The sequence below is a fragment of the Rhinichthys klamathensis genome, unplaced genomic scaffold (genome assembly GCF_029890125.1).
Source record: "Rhinichthys klamathensis goyatoka isolate OS25496 unplaced genomic scaffold, OSU_Roscu_1.1 h1tg000319l_1, whole genome shotgun sequence".
Lineage (NCBI taxonomy): Eukaryota > Metazoa > Chordata > Actinopteri > Cypriniformes > Leuciscidae > Rhinichthys > Rhinichthys klamathensis.
In genome coordinates this window covers 8085-34152 of record NW_026606835.1, presented here as the reverse complement: position 1 = coordinate 34152, position 26068 = coordinate 8085, and the positions used below count along the sequence as shown (strand labels likewise).

Below are 26068 nucleotides of genomic sequence, written 5' to 3'. Positions count from 1 at the left end.
CCTTCACACAAAGCCTGGAGATCTGGCTGAGCTGAAAACCCTATTTTTTGCACCTCTTTTTGTGGGGAGAGGGAAAAAAATGAAAGCCTCTGTCGTGGTCTTCCCCTGCCGCCTGTATCACAGCGCTACAAGACCACTCATGCAAATCACTGATGAGGAATTCAATTGTGTGTGATTGGGCGTGCTTTCTATTGTGATAAGAAAGAACAGTACGGCCATTTCTCTGGCTTTTTAACTACCTTTTGTAAACCTGTTGGTGCTGGAAATGTTACAAGATGGATAGTCTTCTGAAACTGTGGGAGGTGATGTGGTGATGGTGTACATTGGTAAGGATGTAACCAAATGAGATCGGGGTGAGCTACAACAAAAGGTTGGTAAGGTCTTAAAAGAGTCTAGTAAGTACGTACTTAAAAGGTCTCTTTTAGATGCAAGTATATTTTAAAATATTTCAACAAGGTTCAACAAGGAGAGGAGCTTGCACACATAATAGTAGAAGATTTCTTTAAAAAAATATTTTAGAGGTTAAATCCAAAGACAAAACGTTTTCGATTTACATAATCATCAGTGTCATCTACGGCTTTTTGGCTGTTTTTGAACATGTTTCAATAGCCACAAAAGTTAGCAATCAAACTGTTAAGTCGACCAGCTTAGCATAGCAATTCAGCATGAAATTAAAGTTACCCTACCTATTTTTTAAATGCATTTTAGTTAGCTTATAGTGAATGATTCATCCTTGCATATATTTCATTTTTGCATATGTGTCATTTTTAGTGAAAGCGCCATAACTCGATCTTTCGGTGAAACGACAGGCTTCTCTCTGGTGACCTCTTCAATAATTTTGTCTGCTTAAGCCCCACCTTTTGCTTACAATCGACTGCAAACTCACATTCAGATCTGCCTCCATCTAATCAACAATTGATAGATATATCCAAGTCATACATTTTTTCTTTTTTCTATAATGTTTCATTCAGAAATACGTCACAATACACAAGAAAACATCTGTCGCTACTTCTGTTACATCGCAACTTTAAGTCTCTTTGATTAGCTTGAACATGATATCACAATGACACACTATGTTTTAGATATTAAAAACAGCTACCACAGGAAAAGGATCTTGCACAACAGCAGTAATTAGATGCTCACTGTTACAGCCGAAGCCTCATGTGATTGTTTTTGTGTCTTGTGACTATCTAGATACAAGCTGTTTTTTATGTGTTCTTTTTGTTGTGTTGTTGATCTAATGCGTATATTGTTTACTCATTCCTTTAAGAGTAAAGTTTATAGTGAAGTTGTCTTGGATTTGGTATGGTTAATTTGAATGTTTATTTAATTTGTATTTTTTTCTTCCTTTGTGTGAATGTTATACGCGAGTTTGTGTGCATTCGTTCTTTTTTAGTCCATAATAAACATTGTTGGTTAGATTGCACCTCGCTTCATGTGTCCTTTTTACGTTGCTTACCCCTTTTAACGAGTGTTTGATTGGGGGTTCATTACACTCACAAACAGAATTTTTTATAAAAGAATTTCTATAGGGAATTTTTCGGGTTTAATCTCATTCATGAACCTCCATTTTGCTAGCCAAAATCCTCTAAAAATCTTTTGCAAAAGCTGACTCCCCTGAAAAGTGTACATTTTGCACACAGAATGAAAACAGAGTAAGAATTTACGAATCTACCATTGAAAAACCCAAACTGATCAACTAGTAACCTGAATATTGGGGGGCACATGTGTATGCTCGTCCTTACCTCCATTCTCTCCCATGTTGTTGCTCTGCTGTTGGGATCGTTCCAGCTCTGCCAGTTCACTAAGTAACTCTATGCCATAATTAGGGGCAACTGCATTCCCAGACACAGGTACAGGGGCCGTCATACGGGCATCTCGCGTGGCACACAGTGCTGCTGCGATGAGCAGTTCCAGGCTCCAAATGCAGCTCCCGGGGTACTGATTCCCCAGGGCAGAGGGCACAGGACAGGGGGAGAAAGCTGGTGAGGGTGAGTCAGTGGGTGACGCGCACTCATCCTTAGCAACCCTCTCTGGGTCGTGCTCGGTAGGTTCCACAGACTTTGAATCCTGGGTGGTGGTCACGGAAATCTGGATAGGCTCTTGTAGCTCCTCATCTTGCTTCTTGTTGTCTTCAGCTGGCGCTGGACTCTCCATTTCACTAGTCTGGCTATTGGGGATCATGGTTGTCCGGTCCGAATGGGAGTCCGCTACTGTAGAGTCAGTAACGGGGCAAAGGGAAGTTTGTGAGAGAGTGGCATCCACCTGTCCTTCATCCACCTGTCTGTCTGTCACTTCACCCTCCTCCGCTACATCCTCTACTTCCTGGGACATTCTAGTAGGAGAGCCAACACCAGTGTTGCAAACAGGCTCCTCCTCTTTCGGAGAAAGGGGGTGGGGCTGAGGTGCAGGTTCTGCAGGTTCCGCTTGCTCCGCCTCCAAGTCGGCATGCTCAGCCAATTGGACTTCTTGAGGGGAGGGGCCACCCTTGTAACCCATGGCGATGGCGGGGTAAGTGTAGCCAGGAGGGAGATCTGAAGGAAAAAATGGGAATAAAACTGATTGAGTGTTTCCATAAACACTGATGTTAGTTTGGGCTCCTCAACCTTGTTTGAAGTCACTCTATTACAAGCATAAAGATTTAACTGCTCCTGAAACACACTTCAGCGCACAGCGAACCAGCAACCCATTACCATTCATTTGTAATACACATCACAATATGACCTTGTCAGTTAAGGGGCACGGCCCCCTGCCGCTGAAGTGCAGAGAGGGGTGATATATATGCTGTATACAGAAGCATTAGCGACAGTGTGTACCATTCGTTGCGTTTATCTAGTATAACTCACACACATAATGGAGCCGGCGCCATAAAGGCTATGGCGCAGGCATGAGCGAATTTTCCATGAATATTGAATTATGTTCAAGTTGTTATGGATGTAGTGTGTGCGAGAGAAAGAAAGAGTGCACAGAGGAATGTTTGTGTATAAATTAGTCTTTAAGTGAGAGTGTGTATTCGTCTCGTCCGCCACGTGAGTGAAAACGATTGTGCAGGGAATGCTGCGTGCATGAAAAAGTGAGTGTGTGTGTGTGTGTGTCTCTATATGAGATCTGCAGCATAGCCGGGTATATTGATGACAGCATGGTGTCTGGGTGTGATTGCACAGCCAGCCCTGTCACCTCAGCGCTGTGTTATTGATGGTATCCATCCGCCAGATGAATGCGTATCCCTCCGCCAGCCAGCACTCAAGGACCTCTGAAGGATAAGAGAGGCCCTGTCTGGTGTCTCACTGACCTCCCTACTGTTTTCTGTCTATCTCACTCATACCTACCCTGTACGGCTAGCTGCTCTCCATGGAGTCTATGCTTTCTTGCACATACAAATGTGTCAGAAATTGATACAATGGTGCAAAGACACAAACACAAAGTGAAAAGTCAGCGCTTATACTTCCATTCATATTAACAGGGAGATTGTCTCCAGTAATCAAAGGGCAACAAGTCCTTCAAAGGCTCTGTGTATCTTATCTGTGGCGAAATATCTCTCTCTTCTCTTGATCGTCCCTGTGGTCTCGGTCTTTTTTTTCTACCCTGCCATCTCTTCTCTTCTTTTTATCCTTCTCTCCTTCACTGACTCTCCCCCAGGGGTTTGTGGAGCCAGGCGCAATGGCAAGACCCTAACCTTGAGAATGAAATGAAATGTTCCAGTCTCTTTCCTCTAGTTGCTGTGTTTTTTTCTGACTCAAATATGAGGGCATTGGGATAGAAAGCGAATTTGAAAAAACACGCTTTTGGCTTTTATTCTATGCTTTATTCTGTTTACCCCTTTTTTCAGACTGGATTATTATTTCTGTGTGATTTTTTTATTTTGGAAAATATAAATTATAATAGACAATAATTTGTCTATTATAATTGGCTTATATCAGCCAATAGTATATATGATACCAATGATATCAGCAAAATAAACAGAAGCTCAACCGTACTTGCTTGACACGCGACAAAAAACCTCATTGGTTGCTGTGTAACACACGAGAATGAGCCTCATTGGTTCTTACTAGCTAACTAGCATCTGCCTTTAAGTAAACAAGTTGTGCAAACATTATGAGACCTAATTAATATTAATGAGCCAAGCTTAAAAGGTATATAATGAGTCCTCCCACTTTTCATATTATTACTACACCCCTGCAACTTATGTTCACAATAGCACCCATCTACAGGTAAACCCATACAATGCATGTTTGTTTCTGTAAGTACACTAAATACATTCACTGAATAAACGTCCTATTGAAATAACAGACATGAATGCTGCCATTTTCCACTCACCAGGCTCCAGAGACTGAGGGTAGTCCTGTGGCGGCTGGCCCTCACCCCTCTTGTCCTGGGACTCGGCGGGTTTTGGCAGGTGGTGGGGGCTGAGTGAAGGGGAACAAGGGGCAGCCACGGCCGGGCTGGGCTCAGGGCAGGGCGTGCAGGGCGTACTCTTGAGATGGGACCGCGGGGCGGGTGAGCGACAACAGGGCGAAAGACGAGAGGCACAGCCCCCTGGGGACGAGGAGGAGGGGGGAGGTTTAGCGGAGGCTCCAACGGAGAAAGGCTTCGTGTGCTTAGGCGTGCGGAGCTCAGACGATCCCTCAACCAGATCGATGGGGGGATCCTCAGGTTTCCTCTGCAGAAACAGAGGAATTACAAACAGGCTTCAGAGACTGTATAACAAAGAGCACTACAGCAACATTATTTCTAGTTTTATCACAACTGAAATGCATTTATAGTGGAAAAGGGATGCTGACATGGAGCTAGATATGATTCAGTCACCTCAGGTTTCTTGCATAACGACATGCACCAGGGACGCAGTACAATGGGTGCTAATGATCCACTGTTCACTTGCATTCTGCTCTGCTTCTTTGTACAAAAGCAGACAGATAAAAGCCTGAATCCTGCCCTGTTCCTGAGAAGAATCCCACTCTTTCAAAACTTCCAACATTTAAATGCACTTTGAAAATGAAAGCTGGCCGTTCTTTGGCTATAACTGCTATGAATTTCTGAGAGCAAGAATGGCAGGCTTTTCATAACCTCGGGCGCCCTGGGTAGGCCTGCTGAAATACGCGGGGCTTCAGTAGAGAAATAGCTGTTGGGAAATCACCTTGAGTGGTACAAGGAAACATGGCTACCCATATGTATGTGTGCTGTCTCCTTCATGCGTTACCTGTGAGTGACTGTGTCTGTGCACCAACTCCATTGCCTGTGCCGCTCGGTGCTGCTGGTGCTGATGTTGCTGCAGCGCATAGAGTTCCTGTTGCCGTAGAAACTGGGTGCGGGAATAGACTGCGGGATGCTGCATGTGTGAGGCGGGCCCTCGGGCTCCGTAAACAGGGGGCCACAGTCCCTGCTGCTCCATTACATCTACAGAGAGTGAGAGAGAGAAAGAGAAAGGAATGAGAAAAGAATGAACAAAGGTTTTTCTTTTTGCCTCAAGGCAAGTCTCAGTTATCGCTCTGAAGGCCTATTGATTTACGGCTATAAGATTCCACTCCTTTTTCGTCCCTCTTTTCTTCTACTCTCTTTTTTTCTTTCCAAAAGTCATCCTCAAGTCCCCAGGGAAAAAATCCCCTCACATTTCCACATCTCTTTCCTAATCATGTAACACACTCAATCCGTGAGCAGAGAGAGAATGCAAACTGCTTCCTTTTTACATCGTCTGTCCCTTGCACTCACCGTTAGCCTGGCCATACCACAGCGGATTAACGCAAAACGACGGTCACCAGTGAGCACACCAGCCACACTTGCCTGATCTCTGGCTATCGCATGCCGCAGTGCCAGTCAAGACGATTCAGCGCTGCTGTCTCAAACTGTCACATGAATGTGGCTCCTCTGACAAGACCTTCCTGACAGCCTGCTGAGAGCGGGCAAGAAGGGTCTACTCCCAAATGGCTCACTCATTCACAGAAGCTTGGGTTGGGTTATTATGCCTGTAATGAGGGTTAGGTGATGGTGTTGGCCTTAAAAAGGAGCACAGATGTTATATCCAGAGACAAACTCTTGAGGAAAGGAGACAGACATGGAAGCGTTAAGGTCACCCGTTGTCTCGGCCTCACAAGGCAGCACCCACTGGCCACCTGATGCATATTGCATGCAAAAATGGCAAGTGCCATCTAAAATAGCCAGTTACAATATGACTGACTGACGCTAAATAACTGGAAACAACTGGAAACAAAGTTGTGTTTATAAGATACTGGGTTGATACAATGAGCGGGGATGAAATAAATCACTGGATTTGGTCAAGTTTGCCAGGTTAGTGAATCAAATCTTGGAGCTTAATATCAAGTTAAAGGGATAGTTTGCCCAAAAATGAAACTTCTGTCATTTACTCACCCTCATGTTGTTCCAAACTGGTATTACTGTCTTTTATGGAACAATACAATACATTTTTTTTTTTAAATACAATGAAAAACCTCTTGACTTTCATTATATGGACAAAAATAGTTATTCAATATATATATATATATATTTTTTTTGATGAGCATGAGGAAAGGATGCCAGATTTTTAATTTTTGTATGAATTATACCTTTAACTAGACAAGCTGAAATGTGGACCAGACTTAATGCTACAAAGTCAAAGTCTGCCTACATGTGACTACGCATTTCACTGATGCATTTTTGTGCTATTTAATCGCTAAGCGAACAGGAAATTTGAAAGGAGTCGGTCATTTCTGAAACAAGCTGATCAGATAGGAAGGACGGAGGAAGGGGGAGAGTGAGGGAGAGAGTGTAGAGGGATGAAGCGCAGCTGTGCAAAGCACTTAGTCTCAGCCTTGAGCCTCAGCCCACAGAAATTTCAACACAATATGTTTTTCTTTCAGCCATTCGGTTTTGCATGCTGCATATTCTCCGCCCCTCCTTCCTTGATGTATGGCAAGGACCTTTGTTTGGGAAAGATTACTGGGACAGGGTTATGTTTCCCTAGGGAGGGATCCAATGGATGCACTTCCCTTCTTTGTTGCGGAAAGGGGAGTGTGACGCTAAGGAGCAGAGAGCTAATTAAATTTCACAGCCAGTGTGGGTAGGAGGAATGCCGAACAGAGGCGCACAACACAGGACAGCAGAGCACAGCACAATACAGCAAAAAGCCACGAAATGATGCGCCGCATAGCAAGGCACAGCATAATAGGGCGAAAAGACACACAGAGACGCACAACAAATCAAAGCACAATGCCAGAACTGTGCAGACACGATAGCACAGCCAAACACAGCATGGCATGACAAAGCACAGTGCGTTACAGTTTAAACCATTAAAGACATGCTAAGTATACCATATTCTAACTTTGCTTAGGCAGCATGGTGTACAAGAGAATGAAACAAACTGCTGGCATTATGAGCTGATCCTAAATATTGGATTGGTTTAAAGTAACTCAGTGTTCAGGTAGAGTAGGGATGTGTTGTTGTTAAAATTCTATCTGATACCGATAAGCCAATAATTATTTTCACTTTATCGCTGTAAACCAATAAATCAGTCATTTTAAATGCTACAAGTGAATTTAGGATGTTAAGTATTATAGCATACAGTATGAATAATTAATATTCATTCTGAGATTTGCTGAAGATTACATTTAACAGTGTTGTTAAATTATTAGTGCTTTTAAGGGTAAACTTTGTAAAAGTGAGCATTAGATGACGGCAAAGGTAGTCTAAAGGTAAACAAATAGAAGCAAGCAAAATTAAATATTTGATATTGACCAATAGCAATACAGTTTTTTAAATAATATTGGCCAAAAACTGATATATACTTAGTATATAGTAGTAAAATTATCTTCCGCTGTGCAAAAAATGAGCAACACATTTTGATCCCTAAATTGTTATTTTTCCCTGTACCCCTCGCTTTCTCAGATTCCACACATTGACACAAAGGAGACAAACTCCTAAAAGCCCACCTGGGCCAATTCTGCTGCCATGCGAACAACGTATTCATACAAATTTAATCTAAACCAACAGACCCTGAAACGTACACCCACACAGTGACTTTAGATCTCCATTTCTCTCACTCGCACACGCTTATCTATGCATACGCCCCCCTTCCCCCCACACACACTCAAAGTCAAATACGCAAGCTATCTACTTGAAATGATAATTTGTTTAAACAGTTTGAATAATTCCACTTTGCGCATTCAGAGTGTGCATTAGGGCCGCTTGTGAAACTGTTCCCATTAAGTCCATACTACAATGTGCTGTAAATGCCTGCTTGGCTTAGTGAAGCGTTTCACAATAATGATTACAGAATGATACAGGGGCAGAAGGGGATGAGATGGAACTGTGCAGAGGGGGAAGGGACATTAGACCCAAGGGGAAGGCATTCAGTGTAGAATTCTGGAACAAAACAAGTGGACAGACTGATGAAGGATTAAATTGCTGTAACTGTCTTGCTGTTAAAGGAAAAGTTCACCCAAACATGAAAATTCTGTTTATTTCTAGTTATTATTTGATCATTGGATGAAGGAAAAAAAGCTGTCTGATGATTCTTCAAAAATCAGCTTTTGTGTTCCACGGAAAAAAGTCAGTCACACGGGCTTGGAACAAGGTGAGAGTCATTTTTAGGTCATTTATCTATTTAAGGACTATTCACAACAAGTGAGTAGTTTACTAAAGTAGTTTATACATACTGTAAATTAAAAAAAAAAACTGCACAAACAATTAAAAATATTTTAACTTTTCTTCATTTGCATGGTCTTTGAATGTGGAACTGAATAACCTCCATGCACTTTATATTCTAACCTACTGGCATTGTTGCTAGAAAAGCGCAATTCCTGGTATAATTAAAATATCAGTAATTTTGGGAAATTTACCAAGGTGATGAGTGGCAGGGTGGGCTGCTGGCTCGGTAGGCAATACCACTAGGGCGGCGGAGGGGTCCTGAGGCAGGGGCAAGACTGGCTGCAAGGGGCTGGGCATGGTTGCAGAGAAGCCTGGGGTCAAGTTCTGGTGCAATGCTGCATGACTGAGACCTGAAGAGACATGGAAAACTGCTTAATGATGAAAGATTTTGGCTTAAGTTTCAATACTAATGGGCAATTCATTGATTATTTAGTAGGGTAAAACTAATTAAACAACACATGCAGAAATTCAACAAGACCATGAAGTATATTGTAATCTAATATCATCAAAACAGATGGCATTTGCTCACCATAAGAGTGACCCATCCAGAGGGAGGGACTTCCTGTCCGAGGCATCCAGTGATGATGGGCGGGGTGGGCGTGAGCAGATGGCTCAGTGCCTAATTGGCTACCGCCTGGCACAATAAGGTGTGAGGTCAAATCTCCATGGCAACTACTGGAAGGGTGGATCCTGGCAAACTCAACTCTGTCTTTGTTTTCCCTGAGGGGAGGCCATCAAAATGGTACAATGTTACTCTCTTAGGCAGGAAAAGTACACTGTAGCATGCTGACTCTGCAGGTTGATCTTTGGAAACATCATATGACTAAAAGCCATACCTGAGGAGGAGTTCTCGCTCTCTGTCGAATGGAGGCAGTCCAAGCTGTTCCTCACAGATTCTCTTCCTGTCTTCATCCATCTCCCGCTCCAGCGGGTACATTGGGCGTCCAACACCTAACACAGAACAGTTCAGCACCATAATCTGAACACCCACCACTGATCAAAAACATAAGACCATCCTGTGGCAAAAGTCTGAGTGGCTGTGTCTGAAACCAAAGGCAACAACCTGCCTAGCTGCCCAGTTAGTAATTGACTCAAAGAAACCTTTAAAACTGATTTAAAATCACCTTCCGAAGCACCATAATGTGAAATATAAAATTGTGTACATTTTAAAACTAATTTGCCTTTAATAATTTATTTATTAATTTCACTTGTTCAGACAACATTTATATTCTTTCAATCAAATGCCAAACCAGAGGTACAGGATAGTGGGATATCACAGGCACCGAAAAATACATTTATTGCATTCATGTCTTGCTGTCTTTTTATCTCTTTATACTGTGTATAAAAATAGCATTTTCAGATATAAGACACAGCCAAGGTGTTGCAACTGGGTAATAGCTATTCAGCATTTTTAACAGGTGGCTGCTAATTGTCATCCTACATTTGTATGATCTTGGCATGTGTTTATATGAGAATATAGTACACTGTGTCCTAATGAAGATTTAAGAGCAATTTGGCAGTCACCGTAACACCTAAAAAACACAATCTGGCAAGGTTACACCTACAAAATATCATGGGATGACAAGTAGTTTGGATTAACAACCAAAAAAAATCTTATTTGTGACCATTCCTTTAATCTCAAGAGGGTTTTTTTTTGCATGAGACGTTTACAAAAGTTCATCAAGCACATCCAGTAAACTGAAAAATTATATATAGCTTGTTAGAACACACACTTGTACACACACACCAGACCTCCTGTCGAGAGTCGCTTACCCTTCATGCTGGGCATCACTCTGCTATGGTGGCTGTGGGTGGGATGCCCGTCTGGCAGGCGGCACAGGGGCTCTCTCTGCCTGGCAACGGCCACTGCTATCCCTACAGGGGGCTGTCGCACCTCTCCCTCCCCCTGAGCTTCCCCCGAGTCCTTGCCCGCCCGCTCCAAACGCACGTTCTCCCCAGATGATGAGGCTCTCCTGGGGGGCAGGGTCTGATTCGCCTCCTGTAGAGCACTGCTCGCTCCGCTTCCACTTTTGTCGCTTCTCTCGCTCCTCTCCCCAGTTACTGCCCCCTGCTTGATGCAGCCCAGGCCACCAAATGGGCTCTTCTGAGAGAACAGCAGTGGTTGCTGGCTGCTGTACTTCATTAGACTACTCATGGCATTGCTTTCAGGTCCCTGGTGGCCCAGTGTGGCCTCCTGCGGGGCGGTTAGAGGGGGAAGAGGCCCTTGGTCCCCACGTGAAGTCTGGGAAACAGCACCCAGAGAGTTGTAAGCCTTGTGCGGTTCTTCATCCAGCCGAGCCGGGTGTCCTTGCACCTCCCAGGAAGGATGATTGCCGGTCTGATGCCCGCTGTGTCCCTGTGACTTGGACTCCAAGTCCATCTTCCTCTTGTCTTGTGCGCTGTTGCTATGCTCCAACTCTGGACCCTGTCCACCAGTGCTAGCCCTGTTACTGTGCTGCTGATGACGTATCCGTGCAACTCTCTGAGTGTTCCTCTGAAGAGTACACTCAATCTCTGTTGCACCTTTACCTTCGGACGAAGCCCTGTTCGACGGACCTGAGTGGGTACAGTCCCGGAAAGGTGGAGTGCTGGCATAAATGCTACTCTTCGCTTGGTGGCCACCCTTCGTCCCCTGTGGCAGAGAGGGACGGAAGGCATCAGATTCCTCAGTGCTGTCCAAACTACATGAACGAGCCGAGTGGGGATGCTGATTCTGACTGTGCTGAACCTCGTTTGTGCGTGAATGGGGGCCCGGGGGCCAGTCTGGGCTCTTGTCTGCTTTGCCATATGTGTGTTGCTGCTGGGAAGATTTTCTTTGGCAGCTACTCGGAGGAGGCAGTAGGGTAGCTGCTCGACTTCCACTGCTACTCCTCTCAGGAGTTTTCATTTCTTTCCCTGCACCACCCCCGACCATCCCACCTCCCACACCTCGACAGTGAGGGTTTCCTAGCTGGAATGGTCCACTGGTTTTGTCTCTCAGTGGCCCCACAGAGGGCACAAACGTAGGCCCTGTTACCTCAGAGTCCCTGCCAAGGCTCTTTTCCTGAGCAGTGGGCATGGTTAGTGGAGCAGGGGGTGGTGGGCAGAAGAGATCTGGGTGGGGATGATGAGGATGATGATGGTGCGGATGACTTGGGTGCAGCCAGGATGCTCCCACGGCAGAACCTAGACCCAGGTGAGGGGGCATGGAGTAGGGCACTGGGTGGGCATGGCCCAACATGGCACTGTGGCGAAGACAGTCTGAGGGCTGCTCACTAATTCGCATCTCTCCACTGACTCCTTCCTTGCAACAATGACCATCTCTGCTGGTCTGCCGGCCAGTCCCCAGACCTGAGGCCCCCGGCCCCACACAACTGGGCAGGGAGCCCCTGGTTGTGGCCCCTGGATCAGAGCCATTCTGGGTCTTGGTGCTAAGCAGGCAGGAACTAAGTGTCTTGGGATCATCTTTGTGCCGAAAATTTTCTTCTAGGCCATGGGGGTGGTGTTGTGGATGGTGCTGGTGGTGGTGGTGGTGAAGGGTGGGAGGACCGTGATGATGACGATCCTGCTTGGACTCTTGTTTACTCTTTTCTTTCTCTTTCCCTCCGGGTGCTACTCTTCGCTCTGCTACACCCGTCTCTTTGGAGCTCTTCTGGGATGCTGTGCTCCCAGGTTCCCGCTCACGACTGCAGGAGTCCAATGGGTGGGCGAGAGCGGTCCTAGATAATGGTGGGAGGCTGTGATTGGTGGAGAGAAGGTGGGGCTGCGACGGGAGGTTTCGTAGATAGAAATCTTAGGAAAGAAAGAAATTTAGACAAATACTTTTACATAAACTGTTTACTGTTGCTTGACAGGAGAAATTTAACCTCACTCACCTTTCTGAGTGTCATAGAAACGGTGCTGTCCATAGAGTACGCTGCTGTTGCCATGGTGATCGAGGGGGCTCATGGACAGGAAGGTGGGGGCTAGACTCCCTGAAAAGCGGGGATACCCTGGGGCTGAGAGAGAGAAAGGAGAGAGGGGAGAGAACATTGTCAGGATAAACAAATGTAACAAAAGAGAGTGACAGTTTTGGCCTTTTGCTGTGGTTGGACACAGGTTCATGAAGCCCTACAGCATGGTACAACCTTTCCCAGAATCCCCTGCACAAACAAGTTCAGTTCTTTACTCGACATTTATGAGTAGCTCATCTAAACAAGAGCTTTTAGAACTTCTGTTTACAATTATTTAAAATTACAGACTTTTAAAAATAATCTTAATCATTATTTTCAAAAAGGTTTTAAATATATTTTTCAAGGTAAAAAGTACTTTTTACAAATATCATGAATTATTAATAGATAAATATCAAGTTTTTGAGGAGTCGCACCCCATGACATTTTACAATCTGAACTATGAAAAATAATTTTAATTCATAAATAAAAAGACACTCATCATAGAAGAGGTGTATTCAAGTAGTTGCATGTATAAATTGCATTGTTTTAATTATTCTTGAATAAACTAATAGACAATACAAAAAATAGCATCCTATTATTGACTCAATAACAGGGGCGTCACTAGGATTTTCATTTTAGGGGGGCTAAGCCCCCAATATGATTTTTAAACAAATTATAAAAAAAGGTAACACTTTAGTTTAGGATCTAAAGATCACTATTAACCATTTTCATTACGATGCAAAGGCACGGTTTTATAATACCTGTGGTCCCAAATGTGAGGCAGGGCAAATAGGGGGGTTCGGGGTCTCCCCGAGAAAATTTTGATTTCTCTGATCTACATATGTGCATTTTAAGATGCTCTGAAGGCCAAAAAACTTGGATAGTGGGCAGCTGACAATTTTTCTCTCCTCATCAGCAGCATCACTTTTTTTCTCTTTGTTTTTCTCTTGCCCTGTCTCTTCCCCTCCTAAAGCTGAGCTTTGACTGATATAGGCTTTTCATTTTTGTCTGTCAGTGAAGAAAGTAAACATAGGGTCAACAGGTTGATTTTGCCTATGAATCATTTTCTCAGACGCGTTTATTTACTGAAAGCTACTAAAGGTAATTAAGTTTATTAAATGCATTCAAAATATGTAGGCTACACATTTATTATTGATCTTATGCCTAATACAGGGCCGTAGACAGGGCTTTATAATCACAGAGGTCCTAAATTTGAGATTGGTAGGGGGTTCAAATTTTTTATTTCTGATATGTGCATTTCAAGACGTTTGAAGACCAAAAAAAAAAGGATAAGAAATAGCTTTAAAACCATGTCAGTGGGCAGATTATTTGTCAATACCTCCTCTCTTCTCATCTCCATCACTCTTCCTTTTTTTCTCAGTCTCTTCCTCCCTTTCTCTTCCCCTCCTAAAGCTGAGCTTTTTTAATTTACTAAAGGCTACAATTTGTATTATATTCTCAATTTGTACACATTCATTATTAATCTTGTGCCTAACATGATGAAAACGGCTTTGTTAATGTTTCTTGTAAACTAATTATTACATTACATGAGTTACATGAGTGTATAGGCCTATTTTCAGTTCAAAATGGCGAAATTAGACAAAACTATATTAGTTTGCCTGATTATTTTTTGTCATTCGTTTAACATTTATGACCTTAAAAAAGTAAAATATGAAATGTTAAGTTTAGCTACTTACATCTTATCTCGCACTTGACCGTCCGCGTCGAATCCATAGACTGTAAAAAATGGTCGTGTCGCACTGTTAAAATTCGCGCTCAGCAGCGTCTGTGAACATAAAGCCCGCCTACTTTGATTTGATTGGTCGTCTCTGACATTGACGAGCAGTGACAGACCAATGAGGCTCAGATGAACACACAAATGAACACACACACCCTGTCCTCTGTTTCTGACGTGCTCTCTGCACGGCGCAGCTGTGGATTGAGAACGTGCTGAATCTGATTATAACAAGACTGAAGCGAACACGAATTTGTGTAGCCTACATTAATCTCACATTTTTAGGGGGGCTTGGCAGAAGTTTAGGGGGGCTGAAGCCCCCCTAAAAAGGGCCTAGTGACGCCCCTGCTCAATAACCAATAATAATATCATCAGAAAGCTTTGCCTTTGACTTTAGTGCATAAAACTAATATATACAGTATATATATATATATATATATATACACACACACATATTTATAAAGAGAGACATTCACAGACACAAACCAATACAACATGCTCTTTTAACAGCTATGCACACACATCCTACTGGTTTAAAGAGAGGTAAATGGCCGCTCAGCTTGACTCTAGTCTCTGACTCCAATCTTCAAGGACACTGAACTGTTTCCTGAGATAGTGAAGGCTACAGTGGGGTGTATTTATGTGTAAACTAAGCACATGGCTGAAACCCAACCACAGACCAGCAGAGGTCAATGGCCAGGCACACAAGGGTCACATGCTTAAGCCGCCCACAACACAGAGCTATTATAGGCCATCTGTGGTGTGTGTGAGTGTGTGTGTGTGTGTGTGTGTGTGTGTGTGTGTTTTTGTCTGTCAGTGAAATGGTACTCCTTTGCGGGGAGCGTATCCCGGTGTCTTTTTGAGTGCGTGTTCCTCTGTGCATGTATTTGCTTGAGGAATCCTGTCCTTGCACACTGTTTAATTGGATGCAGTTAAAAGTTTAACGGTCTGGGGCCAAAGTAAACAACAGTCCATAATGCTCATCCTCAGCATTCCACAGAGCCATTGTCCCATAGCCTACAAAACACACACACTGTCGTGACCCCATCAGTCCTGACACAATAGGAAACTCTGGAAAAAGGCGATGGATGTGCACGATTTATTGGTCCCATATCAATCATCAGCCGATATTAGAGAGTTTTTATCAGCAACAGTCAATATTGGATATTTAGTTTTGCATGCTCTTTTACCTTTATGTTACAATTGCGGTGCCATATCAATCATCAGCCGATATTAGAGAGTTTTTATCAGCAACAGTCAATTTTGGATATTTAGTTTTGCATGCTCTTTTACCTTTATGTTACAATTGCCGTCATCTAACGCTCACTTAAAATTAATCTTTACAAACACAAATAATTTAATAATACTAGCTAATCTCACAATTAATATCAATTTTTCATTGCATCATTTTAAATGATTGATGTTATCTTATTTTATTATTATTATTATTTATACAAAATTTTGCAGCAATTTATGGGTTATCCTCCATTACGTAAACAAATAATTGTTAGTTTCTATGTACCAGAATCTTAATTTTGGTGCATCACTAAAATTGGTTTGGTAACTAGCTTGGCTATTGCTGCTGTAACCAGCATAAACCAGCCTTGACTAACCGTTTCGTGATTGGTAGAACTGATGAACACACACCCCAAGAAGATTTGTTAAGACTTTCATTATAGTAACAGACATTTGGGGAATGAATTAAACCTTTGTGTAACACATATATCAATAACGAGCAAGAGGGTGAAAGTGAGAAAGAGATGTGATAGAGACAGAGCATATCATTTCAGAAGGCAGATTATGAGGGAGACAGACCGTAAGTGACTGTGTAGGTACATGTGTGAGTGTGTCTGGAAGAGAGAAAGAGCGATTGTGAGACAAAGGAGCAGGGAAGGAGATCTCCCCCTCTCCTGCCTCTCCTACTAATTGACACCAGTGGAGCGTCCTGCTGACAGTGACATCACAGGGGAGTCCAGATGTGTAATATCGGGCCTTCTGGCTGCACCTGTTTCCTACAGCCACTGAATTTCAATGTTATCGACACACACTTACGCGGAGCGCACACATACACACACTCATGCAGCATGCGTAGATACAGAGAGACGCACACATTAACGTGAACATGCACAAAGACGAGGGACAGGGAAACAGTCATTTGTAAACGTGTGTATGTCCTTGAGCACGTATACTGTGTACACATATACACTAATGTGTATGTGTACACTACAGTTTTTTAATATTATTAAAAAGTCTTTTTAACTCACCAAGACTGCATTTAATTGAACATAAATACAGTAAAAACAATGATACTGTGATATTTTATTACAAATAATTTAAAAGAACTATTTCTATTTTCATTTATTTTAAAATGTAATTTATTCCTGTGATGGCAAAGCTGAATTTTCAGCACTATTTCTCCAGTCTGCAGTGTCACGTGATCTTTAAGAAATCTTTCCTTCTAATATACTGCTTTGCTGCTCAAGAAACAATCTTAACAATGTTGAAAACAGTTGTGCTGCTTGATTTTTATGGAAACCATGATCGGTTTTTTTTTCAGGATTCTTTGATGAATAGAAAGTTCAAAAGTTATATTTGACATATAATTTTTTGTAACAATGAAGAAGTCTTTAATGTCACTTTTGATAAATTTAATGCATGTTTGCTGAATAAAAGTAATAATTTCTTTAAAAAAAAAAAAAAAAAAAAAAAAAAAATCGCATTGACCCTAAACTTTTGAACGGTAGTGTGCAGTCTCAAAAAGGAGATAAAAAGGAAATGGGAACTGAACAGACCAGACCACCACATTTGATACCAGAGGAGAGGAGAGGAGAGGAGAGGAGAGGAGAGGAGAGGAGAGGAGAGGAGAGGAGAGGAGAGGAGAGGAGAGGAGAGGAGAGGAGAGGAGAGGAGAGGAGAGGAGAGGAGAGGAGAGGAGAGGAGAGAAGAGAAGAGAAGAGAAGAGAAGAGAAGAGAAGAGAAGAGAAGAGAAGAGAAGAGAAGAGAAGAGAAGGCAACAATCCCCCCAATCCCTCCGTTTCACAATTAATTTAAATGCCAACAATTAGAGCAGAGCAGCATGGCAGTCTGAAAGCAATCACACTCTAATGATGAGCAATAAATGCAGTCCAGCAAAGACCATTACAGGCTAGAGTGACGAGACACACACACACACACACACACACACTAATCAAACACACTTATTGTAAACTACAGTTCCCCAGTCTGAATGAAAACTCTATTCATCTAAATGAAGAATGATGAAGCCACGGGAGCTCAGTGTGCCAGATCAAACTGAGATTGGGCTCAGAAGCCAAGACACTGTTTTTGTTCTGTAAGACTGAGAAGCAGTGAAAAGTACAGGTGGGGAGTGTTGGACAGTGTCCCAAACAAAGTCAAAGAGGATCTGTGGTTGGTTGGTTGTGTGTGTGTGTGTGTGTGTGTTCTGTTACACAGAACTACCTATTCAATCATATGCACACAGACATTAACCCCGGTGAGCTGAGCGCCAATGTTTCTTTTATGGAGGTAATTTTCTCTTTAGTCTATGAGAAATTATAAACAAATTATTAACTGCCACTCCATACCTCCATCTTTCAGTAAAATACTTGTAAGTTCAACTTCTAAGTACTAATTTCAATTTCAACATATTTTATTGCTAATATAAATAACTAAATCAGTGACAAAAAAAAGTACCAGTAATAAACCGAAAAAATAAAATAAAATTAACTAGTCAATCTGTTCCAATCATTAAGAAGTGCTGTAAGTGTAACTCAATACCAGCTCCACCATGGAGCCATGACACAATCATATACCTTTGCATGCAGGGCACAATAAAGTGCATCAGATTACAGCCTCTCAAGTGCATGACAAACTCAACATCCATGTACAGTACAAAACTGCGTGTCATGCAACCTACTGGAAGAGAACAATAGTCACACAGAGACACATACAGCCCTGTAATCGTGAACAAAGATTCCTGACAAAAAAAAAAAAAGAAGAAGAGTAAGAGTCTGTGTGAGAGAGATGTGTGCCTCTGTTACTGTTCATTATTACAATTCAATTATTAAAATTACTCACATATTTCCTTTAACTAGATATTTAACATTCGTCGTCTTGATTATCTATTCCTTTGTTACAATACTTAATTCATAATTGTTCATTAAAAGTACATTTGGTAGCACTTAAGCCTTTATGTATAATGCATTATAAAAGTATTTTTAATGCATTAATTATGCATTGTAATGCACCTTATAATGAATTGTATGGTCTCATGAATAACTGTAACAACAGTCATATCACACCTTCATAAAGTTTAATGCATTAAAACACGACAAACAACCAAATTCCAAATGTAACAAGGAATCGGTGTGAATAGTATAATGCATTTTAACTTTGGTGACAATAATTTATGAAAAGATATAATGCATAATAACAAACATTATGAATACCTTTATTATGCTTTATACATAAAGGCTTTAAGTGTTAGCAGCATTTTTTGTTCATTTGTCTCTAAAATGTATTTACCTTTACTTTTCTAAACACTACAAAACGAATAAATATTGCTATATTTTATTTTTGCTATACACATTTTGTTATGCCATTAAAAAGTCATCGTTTAAACTGATATAGAGAGAAAGCAGTACAATATAAAAAAACAAACAGGGCTGACGCACTTCTGATCTTCTATCGCACTAATTGAAGCAAAACGGCAGAACGAAGCCGGCAGACGGAGGGAGGAGAGAGCAGAACAGAGAGGGGAAGAGGAGGACGAGGGGAGGGGATCTTGTCAGCTCTGTTAATTGCGAGATGTGCTGAATCAACGGCTGCAGAATGTGGCCACTGTGGCTGGCTGGAAGAAAAAGGACGCAATAAGCCACAAAAGGCCGATTCACTTCAAAATATGTGGTAAAACCACAGTAACGAATGCCCTCAGGTGGCTTATTGCTTTAATAAACGGCAAAACAGCAATGCAATAAAAGACTATTATGTTCAGTAAGATTTATTTTAATATAATCGTAATTGAAACAAACAATCCTTTCCTGCAAGTAATATAGTTCATTAGCCTAAGGGATCACATAGTAAAAAAATCTAGATGTTAAAAATCCTGAAGTGCATTTGATGATTTTTAACTTGATCAGGCATTTAAAAAATGTAGGGCTCGTTGTTTTCTATATCAAAGTATTACTACCAACATGTTTTTGTATTATATTTTAATATGCAATTTATTCCAATAATGGCAAAGCTGAATTTTCTGCAGCCATTAACATGAATCCTTCAGAAATCATTCTAATATGCTGATTTGTTGCTCGAAAATAATGTAGTATTATTAATGTTGAAAACAGTTGTCCTGCTTAAATATTTCAGCGGAAGCTGTGATACTTTTTTCAGACTAATGCATCTATATTTTGAGTTAGGAAGGTTTTATGTAAAAAGAAAATAGGCAAATAATAAAAAGAGAGAAGCAGGTGAAAAAGATAAATGAACGATGATGGCCTATCGATAATCAATAGTAAGAGAAGGTGTTAGAACCTGAAAGCAACAAATGATGAGGAAAAAAAAGTTTTAAAAGGGAAGAGTAATGGATGAAGGTGAAAAATAGAAAGGAACGAACAAAAAAAAAACATTAATGTAGAGGAAGAGTGGTTCAGTACATCAAGGAGAAAAAACTCAGGTATTGAATGAGTGAGAGATAAAAGAAAGATGGACAATGAGACGGCGAGAAAGAGAATACGCGTATGAAAAAGAGAGAGAGAGAGAGAGTCTCGGGTGGCAGATCTGTGCGTTGGCTGGGCGCCAGTCACTGGAGTTCGGCCAGCTGGCAACATGCCGATTGGGGCTTCCTGGATTCAGTCCTTAAAAACAATCATTTGGACAGAGTGTGAGTGTGTGTGTGTGTGGGATAACATATATTTGAGTGGGTGTACATGAGCTACTGTAACCAATTATTTTCCTCTTACTCTCTCATTTATTATGAAATATACAAACTGTCTCCATGTCTTTTCCCAGGCTAAACACACTCCACACACACACACACTCACAGTCACTGCATGCAATGTGCCAAGCCAAGCCTGGCTTCCTCCACCAGCTGGGACTTCAAAGGTGATCCCCTCTCTGTTGCTTTGAGCCAACTCCCTTGCTCTCCTTTTCTCTTCCTCTCTCTCACACACACACACACACGTAGCGCGCAGACCTACCTAACACCCTCACACACACTCAAAGTACAAACTCTCAGAATCTTTTGCTGTTCCGACTTCACTTCTACCTGCTCCGGGCGTTTTATTAACACCCAGCGAAGCACTCAGCTGTGCGGTTAATGCCTCACACAACACTTGTTTAGAGGATTTAGAGGGCGCATATGTGTGTGAGAGTGTGTGCGAGAAAGAAAGAGGGACAGAATAAACGCAAGCATCCTCTGGTCAGGCACAATCGCAACCTGATGTTCCTCAGACTGGGTTCACACATGGGAAAACAGGTATCCAGGTTGCTTTTAACTTGATCGTAAGGGAACGCACAGAGAGTCACTTTATTTATAAGGGAAAACATGAATGGATAAAAAACAGCACAATTAAAAATCTTAATTCACTCTGAAAAACATGCTTTAATTAAAGAGAACATGATTTGATTTTCTTTCTTCCATAGAACTCAAAATTAGATTTTTTATTTTTTTTATATATATTTTGCACACTATTTTCAATATAATGAAAGTAAATAGGGATTGGGGCAGTCAAGCTCCAAAATAGAATGTCCAAAAAAAAAAAAAAAGAATTATTCAATGCTATATTCCATATCTTTTGAAATCATACGATAGATGTGTGTGTGTAAATAAAAACCAAAATTTAAGTCGTAGTTCACTGAAAATCTTCCGCCTTTGAGAGTTCATGACATTATTTTAAATGAGATATTTTCATTGATTCATCTAGTTTCACAAAACCTGATTCATGAACATATTCATACTGGTTTTGAGAAACTGGATAAAACAATTCAACGAAAAGATCCAAATCAAAAGAACAATTTAGTGAAACTGGATACGGTTCTCAAATTCAACTCACCGACTCTGCCACTTCAAATTGGCATGAAATAAAAATTCACCCTATTTTCTAAATCCATATTATTGATCTAATTGTGATTCATCCATGCATGTTTTTCCCCCCACCAATTCACTGATGGACAGAACCAAGTCCACGCCCTACATTTTTTCTTTTTCCGATACATTGAATGATTTTTCGATTTCACTCAGATGTACATCACAATACGGAAGAAACTTGTTGCTACTTCCATTACACCATAACTTTAACAGCTCACCAAAGGGGAAGATTATCAGTGTATAGACCTTATGTAGCTCCGCCCCTTTTCAGTGTTCTGTCTTCCGGATTGTATTTCCACAGCATGAAGGTAAGATCTTACGGATTTATGAATGAACCACTCGTTTTAAAAACTTCCTGGTCTATTAACATTCATAATGACATTTACTTCAAACATTATAATGCTCATGATAACTTTTGTTACTTCAAAAGCTAAATACTCTTCAACAGCGATGCTATAGAAATATACAGAGCTGCCGCAAAAACGGAAGTTCAAACACAAAATTCAAAAGATGGCTGCACGTTTCTCTGGTGCATGAGGTCTATAACAACTCAAATTTCAGTCTATTTACCACAAGCTATGATATGATAGCACAGGTGTCATGTGGGACAATTTTATGGTGCTTTTATGTCCTTTTTGGAGCTTGACAGTCACTATATATACTTCACTTGCATAGAAAAGAGCATTGTAAACTTCGATCATCGTATCGGCAAAATAACTATTTGTGTTCCATGGGAGAGAAAAAACACGTTTTGAATATTTTGAGTGTAACCGTTTGTGTCCACTCAATATCTTGTGTTTTCTGTTTGGAAAACACACACAACTCTGGCTGATCTGTCTGCCATGGGCCGGTTGGGCGTTTAGGTATCTGGTTATCAGTTAGGTTGAGCCAGCATGTCTCATTGTTGGCTTATTTCTATGATATGACTACAAACACACGTTCTCTCAGACACTAATTTACACAAACACACTGACACACACCTGACCGGGAGAGATAAAGGAGGCACTGAAAAGTGTTGCCTGACCACAAACTGTTCATAGCCAAAAGAGGAGCTGAGGGGCCAAAAGGCAGAGAGGACACACACACACACACACACACACACACGCTCAGCAGGGTCCGGAAGCCAGCACCTCCCTGTGGTGATGCTTCTAACCATCGGCATCTCTCAGTTAAAACCGCATTCACGTACCCACACAAATCCACACACAGATGCACACCCCGTGTGTGAGTGTCGGTTGTCTGAGCAGGAAGTAGACCGTTGCAGTTGGGTTTAACCGTAAGGGTCACGAGACCCCTGGGCCTGGATGAGGAAACCCCACATCAACCCCCCAAAACAGAGAGCCTCTAATGTTGAGCCTCACATTGCAACGTCTCTTGGCAGTCGGATGTCCGCGCGACCGTTGTGACCAGCTCAACTTCCCCATGAAATCCCATTACAATGATGCTCAAAATGCATTTCCTCGCCTTTTTTTTTTTTTTGCTTTAAGGTAATTTACTAAATTGCCCACAGACATTACAGCACCATCCTCATAAAGTTAATGAATATTAATTAACAATTTCCTGGACCGCACAGGAGAACCCGCTGCATCCAATCAACTAACGCTTTTCTCTCCTGTCCTCCCCCTTTCACCCCCCTGGCCTAATGGGTCAGGTGGGGCGTCACATCATCGGTAGCTGGACCGTCTCCAGGGGAACGGGGCTGGGGTAATTGCATGGCTCGTTTTGATGACATGCTTTTTATGCAAATGAAGTAGGGAGTGCAGGGACACGGCTGGGGGGGAAACGGAGCCATCCAATCAGTTGCTTCAAGGGGCTAAGCACAATTAAAGACTGATTCAGATAATGAGCGCTTATCATCACGATGGGGCCGTTTGTATCATTATAGACACATTCAGTTATTAATATTATTGCTATTAGTTTTATTATTATTATTTTAATGGTGATAATCAGAAGCACCATCATTATATTTATGATTATTGTTATTGTTGTACTAGGTTATTGATGGTTTATATAAAGCTCTTTGCACAGAAGAATTTGCACTAGGTCGGCTATGGCGCCGCGTTTTTTCCTCTCCCTCTAACTCTCTCATTCTGTCTCGCACGCGCAGATTTGTTCAGTCATTCAGTTACAGTAGCGCTGGGTGCCAGCAGTAACACCACTGTGTTCGCTGCCAACCACAATTACTGTTCCATTCTGCCAGCTGCCAAGAGCTCCGCAGATACAGAGCAGTTAACCCGCACTGATACACACACACATACACTTGTACGCGGTTGTACACGAATCTGTGAAAATACCAATAGCAAGTGCTCAGCTGCGCATACTATTTAAAAAGAACAGGCATGTGCAACACAAATACACACTACACTCTGAAGGCATACACATTTATTTAAAGATCTATAAATGTTTAAAAGAACATATTGCACATTATGGACAGGACAGTCTAAATTACTAAATTAAAACATAAGCGCACGGAGTGCACATAAGGGGAAAACATAATTCTAGTATATAAAAATCTGAAATTAAGAAAGGAGTACAATAATATAGCACAGCACACTGAATCTTAAGTGAGCGTTTGTCCATGTTAGGTTATGACCGATATAGAAAGCATGCTGGGTATTTATACAAGACCAGATAGAAAAAGGACTAAGAACAATATATAGAATTTTATATAGACAGACTGACAAAACAATAAGACAGAATGACAGAAAGAATGAACAATAGAGACAGACAGACAGACAGACAGACAGACAGATAGATAGACAGATAGATAGACAGATAGATAGACAGACAGACAGATAGATAGATAGATAGATAGATAGATAGACAGACAGACAGACAGACAGACAGATAGACAGACAGACAGACAGACAGACAGACAGACAGACAGACAGACAGACAGACAGATAGATAGATAGATAGATAGATAGATAGATAGATAGATAGATAGATAGATAGATAGATAGATAGATAGATAGATAGATAGATAGATAGATAGATAGATAGATAGATAGATAGATAGATAGATAGACAGACAGACAGACAGACAGACAGACAGACAGACAGACAGACAGACAGACAGACAGACAGACAGACAGACAGACAGACAGACAGACAGACAGACAGACAGACAGACAGACAGACAGACAGACAGACAGACAGACAGATAGATAGATAGATAGATAGATAGATAGATAGATAGATAGATAGATAGATAGATAGATAGATAGATAGATAGATAGATAGATAGAAAGATAGATAGATAGATAGATAGATAGATAGATAGATAGATCACCTTCATGTGAGTGGGAGAACCAGATCTGTGACGGGGCAGTGGAGTGAGGTCCAGAGCGATAGGGTGGAGAAGAGGGGGATGATGGGGGTCCGGTGGGATGGGAGGGAGGAGATCCCAGACTGCTGGCCAGAAATGTTCCCATGAAGGAGGCAGGGGAGTTCCCTATCAGTCCACTGCCTGCAGGACAAAATTAAAAAAATGGTTAAAAATCAGACAAATCCACGAAATGACCCAATTATTGAATTACTGAAAATTATGTAGTGGACCTCCACAATTACAGTGCAGCCGTTACAAAGACAAAATACATGAGGATTATTTTCTGCCTAAAATAATCATTGTAACCAAATTAGACAATTACAGTGCAATTGTGGGGAGAACTATGACTAAAAAAGAAAAAGAGAGAGAGAGAGTTTTGTAGCATAAGCGTGCAGTCTGTTCTAAGACACCGTGCCCATGATGAAGTCCCTGTGATCACTCTGCAATAGCTTCTCTCTCTCACACACACACACACACACACACACTTTGCGACAAGACATACAAAGGAGAATGAGAAACAGGCCGTAATACACTCTCATCCAAATAATCATTACCACAGCACACCCAAAGTTGGGTGTCTGTCTGTCCAGCCAGCAGGGACAAAATAATGCTAAATGCAAAGAATAAACTGCAAGAAACCACAGTTAGCACAGAAAACAACAGACTTTAAAAATTGTCCAAATATAAATTCTGGGTCCTGAAGCAAAACCATGTTGAGAACCACTGACCTAAATCTCCCCCAAAAAAACACAGATGCACAAAAAAGAGTGTAAAAAGATGGTGCGGAATGATAATAAGGAAACCTTGGATCGAAGAGCATCAAAGTGGTTTAACTTTATTCTTCCCTGATGGAAAATGCGCAAGACTTTATATTCAAGCCAACAAGGGTTAAATCAAATCCACTACACATGCACAGTACATACGAACCATGGAGAAGTCATTACATTTCCAACACATCATCTATATATAATATATATATATATATATATATATATATATATATATATATTGTTATTTTTTCAACAGAAAGAAACAAAGCAAATTTGCAACACTCCAATAAGTTTGATTAACCTATATGCTACAGAGGCACGACTTTAATACATTTCAGACATAATATAATTTAAAGATAAGGCAGCTCACCGAAGATGATTCGCTCGTGGTGCGATACAGCATATAGAATCATCAAACCAGCTTATTAAACATGGAACTTAATAGAACGAATTGCGCTTACGACGATGTCTGCACAACATTTATAAGATTAACAACAGTGAATTCTGTGCTGATGAAAAAACACCACGCATGAACACACTGTTGTTAGTTTCAGCGTACCGCTGTGGTTTCCTGTGCGTCTTCCCTTGACAAAGACCCTGCCC

At 41.5% G+C, this 26068-nt stretch overlaps 1 protein-coding gene across 2 annotated transcripts in view; it reads right to left on the bottom strand.

Annotated features, from left to right (window-relative positions):
* bahcc1b (BAH domain and coiled-coil containing 1b) overlaps nucleotides 1-24833 on the bottom strand; it is a 53069-nt gene extending 28236 nt beyond the window's left edge. For both annotated transcript variants that reach the window (XM_056271433.1, XM_056271434.1), the window contains exons 1-9: nucleotides 24660-24833; nucleotides 12492-12614; nucleotides 10411-12408; nucleotides 9474-9588; nucleotides 9167-9357; nucleotides 8829-8987; nucleotides 5198-5394; nucleotides 4318-4660; nucleotides 1746-2534 (exon numbers count right to left, since the gene is read on the bottom strand). In XM_056271433.1, coding sequence (XP_056127408.1) covers nucleotides 1746-2534; nucleotides 4318-4660; nucleotides 5198-5394; nucleotides 8829-8987; nucleotides 9167-9357; nucleotides 9474-9588; nucleotides 10411-12408; nucleotides 12492-12614; nucleotides 24660-24801 — 4057 coding nt within the window. In that variant the 5' untranslated portion in view covers nucleotides 24802-24833. The remainder of the gene's footprint in view (nucleotides 1-1745; nucleotides 2535-4317; nucleotides 4661-5197; nucleotides 5395-8828; nucleotides 8988-9166; nucleotides 9358-9473; nucleotides 9589-10410; nucleotides 12409-12491; nucleotides 12615-24659) is intronic.
* Nucleotides 24834-26068: the final 1235 nt, after the last annotated feature.